The sequence below is a fragment of the Trypanosoma grayi genome (assembly GCF_000691245.1).
Source record: "Trypanosoma grayi strain ANR4 Tgr_888_V1, whole genome shotgun sequence".
NCBI lineage: Eukaryota > Euglenozoa > Kinetoplastea > Trypanosomatida > Trypanosomatidae > Trypanosoma > Trypanosoma grayi.
The window spans coordinates 1-4,998 of record NW_008826507.1 but is presented as its reverse complement, the minus strand read 5'-3'; the positions used below and the strand labels follow the sequence as shown (position 1 = coordinate 4,998).

The window sequence follows — 4,998 nt, the reverse complement described above, 5'->3', positions numbered from 1 at the left end:
CTGCTGTATTAGTTCCGGCACCAAAGCCGCCAACTGCTGTATTAGTTCCGGCACCAAAGCCGCCAGCTGCTGTATTAGCTCCAGCACCGAATCCCCCGGCACCAGCACCAAAGCCGCCCGTTGCTGTATTGGCTCCGCCACCAAAGCCGCTCACCTTTCCCGTGTTCGAGGCCGCAGAAGCCCCGCCACCCGCGCCCCCAAACCCCGCGGCGGTGGATCCAAACATTCCTGACCTAGCCCAACCTAACCTAACGGTAGCTACGGCAGAGAAAGAGCAGTGTAATGCACACAAAAGAGCAGGCCCTACTGGCACACGAAACTACAGCAACCCGTTCCACTTGTACTTTTTCTGTCGAGCACATCACGCTTCACCGAAAACCAACATACAATGCAGCACGAACAACTCCCATTTTACATGTCATGCAACATTGATACCGAATAGTCCTCACCACTGTCATCTCATTGCAGGCGGGAGGCGGGCGCGAGCGTATTCCTGTATTGCCGCCAATGGGTCCTCCGGCTTATGGATGAGCAAGTGCTGTAGAATGTCACGTAGCACAGGTGTAACCTCTGGGTTATCTGCAAAGTACCGAGCATTCCTGTCTGTTAGCTCCCGCGCGTGCTTCTCGATGCGAACTCGCCCCTCGTAGTCAAACAACTCTTTTTCAAGGAGCGATGGATTCATCCTATGTGTGTCAGTGTGTGCCTCTACCCCTTTCACCTATCCCTTCCTTGGTCCTTCAGAAGGCAGCAGGAGCAGCAACTAAGGGAACGAGCAACAACGAGCAGCCGCCACATGTGCTTCGCGGTGGTGATCCACCCCACCCACCTGGCACCCACACAGGCGACTACAAAAGGGCTGCTGCTGATTGCGGCACACCGCAATTTACTGCCCCACAGCCATCACGGCATCGATGCGGAATTTTTTCGCTTCCGTTTCTCGCAGTAGTTATATCGGCTTCCACGATTCATTACCCTCCATCGCCCTTCACCACATCGTCATTTTATGGAGAGGCGGCATCAAAACCTCACGTCTCCATCTGAGGAACCTGCTCTCGTGCCGTCCTCTGTCACCCTCGCAATCCTCCGCCACACTGTTCCCCCGCCACCGCACTTATTCTTAGATGGGGTGTGACATCGCGATGGCACTTGCAGTAAGCATCGTGTCCCCAGGGTTGCGAATCAGAGTCTGTTCCTGCTGTGACCGCAACCGCAAGACCTTGATGAAGCACCCGGCCGACACTCTCATCACCTTCATGGGCTCTGTGCGCATTGTGTCGCGTATGATCTGCACCACCGCAATAGAGCATGTAACTGCGGTGCTGGGAGATCTTTAGCGCCATGGTGCGCCGTAGCAATTCCTGCATCCCCGCATAAATGCCAGGGTTATTACCCGCTTCGATCACAGCTTCAGCATTTACTCTGCGGCCACAAACGCGCTGACGGGCTGATCTCCTGTGCCGCGCTCAGTGCCACGTCTTCGCCTGGTTACCAGCCCTGAAGACTAGCATTCCCGTTATGGTATCCTTTTATGTCAACTGATGCACACATTGCACTTAGTAGAACGGCTGGCAAGGTGGTAGAAGAAGAGCCAGGAATATTGGCTGGCCCCGGCAAAGCAACATCTTTTACCGTAAGGTGCACCACTTCTTAGGTGTCACACCGTGCCCTCTTCAATTCCAGCCTTTTCCCTCCGCTGCGGTGGTGGTGATGGTGATGGTGGCGTGAGCCGGATCGACGCGCAGTGTACGGCGCCTGCAGTCGCTGTCGCCGCATGCTGCCTACTCCCTACCGCGCTGCCTTATCAGCGAACAGAATCAGGGGGTGAAGAGAAGCTGTGCATGACGACGTCACACAGTGGGGCGGCGCAGAGCTGCCAATACCACACCAGGCAGGCCAACCCACTCTGCTCATCACTAGCAAGCGGAACTATAGCATTGCAGCAAAGTCCTCGTCGTCGGTGGTCCCGGAGTCGGACTCCGCGTGGGGAGTAATATGTACATCGCGCAGCATGTCGCCCACCGCCAGATCACCGGGCTTCTCCACTGCAGCGACGGGCGGCTGCAGACGGCGGTACGGCGTACTACGGTCGTCCTCGCGGCACACGCCGTGCGCCGTCCTCTCCGCACGGCTGGAAGAACGCTTGCGTCGCCGCACCACACTGCGTGATGCGGCCGCCAAGGCATCGCGGCGTTTCAGCGTGCTCTGAATAAACCGCAGCAAGTGGCCCGCATCCAGCGACGGTGGCGACGGCGGCAGCTGTGGTGGGGTGAATTCCGTCCTCACGTGTTGTTGGCCGTTGTGGGATGAGGTCCCCGTTGACGCCGTCGCGCTCTGGACAGCGAGGAGAACATAGCGATGGACATGCAGCAGAGCGTCACGGTACCCCGCATCGTACGACACCACCGCATCGCGGTACAACTCCGTGACGCCCTTTGCCGCCTCTGAGAAGCGTACGCGCAGTGCCTCTCGGCCGTTTTTTGGTTCCGCTGACATGTAGACTCTGCTCTAGCACACACAGACACACCCAAACAGCCACACAACGTATTCGAGAGGAATCAGAATTGCCCCATCAGTCATAAATCAAGTACACACAGCCACACAAACGCACAAAACAAAAACACCTCACGCACGCGACGTCTACATTTCTGGAGAGGACAAGACGGTCTTTATGTGTTTTCTTCGTCTGACTACAGCGAGGGGCGGGGCCAGCCCAGGCGCCGCGAGACTTCCACTTTGGACCAGCGCGTCACCCCCACAACCCCATTTGGCAGCGCTGCCTGTTCTTCGCCGTGCAACGGGTACCGAATGGCACCGCCACACTGCGTGTAGAGCTCCCCACCCAGAGCCAAGAGAAGTGCGTGGGGGGCACACGTGTCCCACTTCTTGATGGTATTCTCAGGGGAGAAAAAGACATCGCAGCTCCGCAGAGCAGGTGATCCCTCAAGCATTGAAGCTACAAGAAACATAAGCTTGTTGCCAGCGCCTCTCGCCCCGCGCATCTCGATGGGTCGTAGCTTGCGAAAGAAGTTGGCCAGGCACTTCTTGCCAGTGGTGCTCGAGGATGCTACGCGCAATGTGCTGCACGCACCCACGGCCGTGGGCGCCGAGAGAAGAGGCGCGACACGCTGGCCCTCGTGCACAATAAAGGGTCCTGCAGCGCCCAAGTTAAACGCATATGAGAGACTTGCACTGCTGCCTCTACGCTCCACCTGCGCGACGTTGCAACGTAAGACCCGGTTGACCACCCCAGCAACAGGAACACCATCGAGGGTGATTCCCACAAGCGTCAGCGGCACCTCCCAATGACCCTCAACGAAACAGTTGGTTCCGTCAATGGGATCAATGAATACCCCAACTCGCGCGCGTAGCTTCTCCCACGTCGGGGACGCCACTCTTCTCGCCCCACCCACCACACGGGCCTCCAGCTCCGCCTGGTGCGGGATCGTCTCAAGTGCGTCGTAATAGGCGGCAACGCAGTGCTCCGCCTGCCGGCCGGTGGCGCCGCTCGCCGCCTCGTCCTCCTCGCCCACAACGGAAAACGGCAATTCGGGGAACGCAGCCCGCAGGACCTGCACCAGAACAGCCTGCGTCATGAAGTCTGCCGTGGTGACAAAATCACTCGCGGCATTGCCATCCTTGTAGAGCAGCTGCTCCTTCACGTCAACGCTCACTGCGTGGTGAAGTGACGAAAGCAGAGCCTTCTTTGTTTGTCCGTCTTGATCCATAATGAATAGATCAGGAACCTTTGCTTCCACCTCACGCACTCTCAGCAGCTCCAACGCAATATACCTCTGGGCCGCCAGGGCACCTCTCACGCAAACCATCAGCACATCGAGAAGATCGACGGAGACAAGCGCCGAGTCGTCCTCTGGCAGCGCACCCCGCGATGCCATACGGTCACCTTTGTATAACTATCAGTGCAGCAAGACGCAGGGAAAAAACAAGGCCCGCAAAGGCACGTACATGCTAGAAGGGCAACGAAGCAATACAACAAAAAAGGCCACACTCGCAGGGAGCGATATTTCACAAGCGCTATGGGCACACGATTTCACCACAGAACACCGGCTAACACAGCGCTGTGGGCACAAGCGAGGCACAACAGTGCAGAAGCCCACCCCCTATCCCTGTGGTATTCCCTCTACAAGGCATTCAGCACCCGAGCCGGGAAGAAAAAATCTGCTGGCTCACAGCCCACCTACTTCAGTGTGCGGGTTATGAGGCTGCATGCGCAACCCCGACCGGTGCGATGACGCGTGACAAGCGGCCACGGGGAAACGTGCAAGCCAACAGAAAGCGATCAAGACAACATACAAACCATCACGTGGCTCAGAGCGCAGGCAGCGCATGTGACTGGCAATAAGAGACCAAAGCACCGACCAACGCCCAAAAGAAAAACTGCGCCCACCCTACCANGCTCAGAGCGCAGGCAGCGCATGTGACTGGCAATAAGAGACCAAAGCACCGACCAACGCCCAAAAGAAAAACTGCGCCCACCCTACCAGCTGGAGAACGTTCCTACACCAATTGAACGGGAGAGGGGGAAATAATCGAGTATACAAGCCTTCAGCCACACTTTTGCGGCTCCCTCAGCACTGAAGGAAAGAGAGCCGCCACACGGCTCCGCACCTTCTGTTCACTGCGAGTCCACACGGAATAGCGGCTCCCAGCGTCCCCCAACAACAAATACAACAACCGCTCGGTGGGCATCCGCACATGAGACACACCAAATGCGTAAAAGAGAAAGAACCAACACCATCACCCCTGCGGGCCATCAAACAAAAAAAAATACAAAGAAAAACCAGCTGCATTCAAGCAACGGTGCATGAGACTAAACCCCCTTTTCGCGCGCAATCAAAGCAAAAACTACCGCCCAACGAAACCACGCTTTTAAAACACTTCGACATCTTCCTCCCTTTTGCAGACGCAGCCCCAGAAGGCAGCTTAAGCAACGGAGTCCCCCACATAATCAGAAATTCAATTTTTACCCCCCCCCCC

The 4,998-nt window shown here is 57.0% G+C and overlaps 3 protein-coding genes across 3 annotated transcripts; all 3 read right to left on the bottom strand.

Annotated features, from left to right (window-relative positions):
• Positions 1-454: 454 nt before the first annotated feature.
• Positions 455-685, bottom strand: DQ04_08881020 (hypothetical protein; the record flags this gene model as incomplete). The annotated part of the gene is made up of 1 exon (XM_009315727.1): positions 455-685. One exon carries the CDS (start codon positions 683-685, stop codon positions 455-457), a length of 231 nt encoding a protein of 76 aa, XP_009314002.1.
• A 1,244-nt stretch (positions 686-1,929) lies between these two features.
• On the bottom strand, positions 1,930-2,496 carry DQ04_08881010 (hypothetical protein; the record flags this gene model as incomplete). The annotated part of the gene is made up of 1 exon (XM_009315726.1): positions 1,930-2,496. One exon carries the CDS (start codon positions 2,494-2,496, stop codon positions 1,930-1,932), a length of 567 nt encoding a protein of 188 aa, XP_009314001.1.
• A 194-nt stretch (positions 2,497-2,690) lies between these two features.
• On the bottom strand, positions 2,691-3,896 carry DQ04_08881000 (putative inositol polyphosphate 1-phosphatase; the record flags this gene model as incomplete). The annotated part of the gene is made up of 1 exon (XM_009315725.1): positions 2,691-3,896. The coding sequence occupies one exon, from the start codon at positions 3,894-3,896 to the stop codon at positions 2,691-2,693; it is 1,206 nt and encodes a 401-aa protein (XP_009314000.1).
• Positions 3,897-4,998: the final 1,102 nt, after the last annotated feature.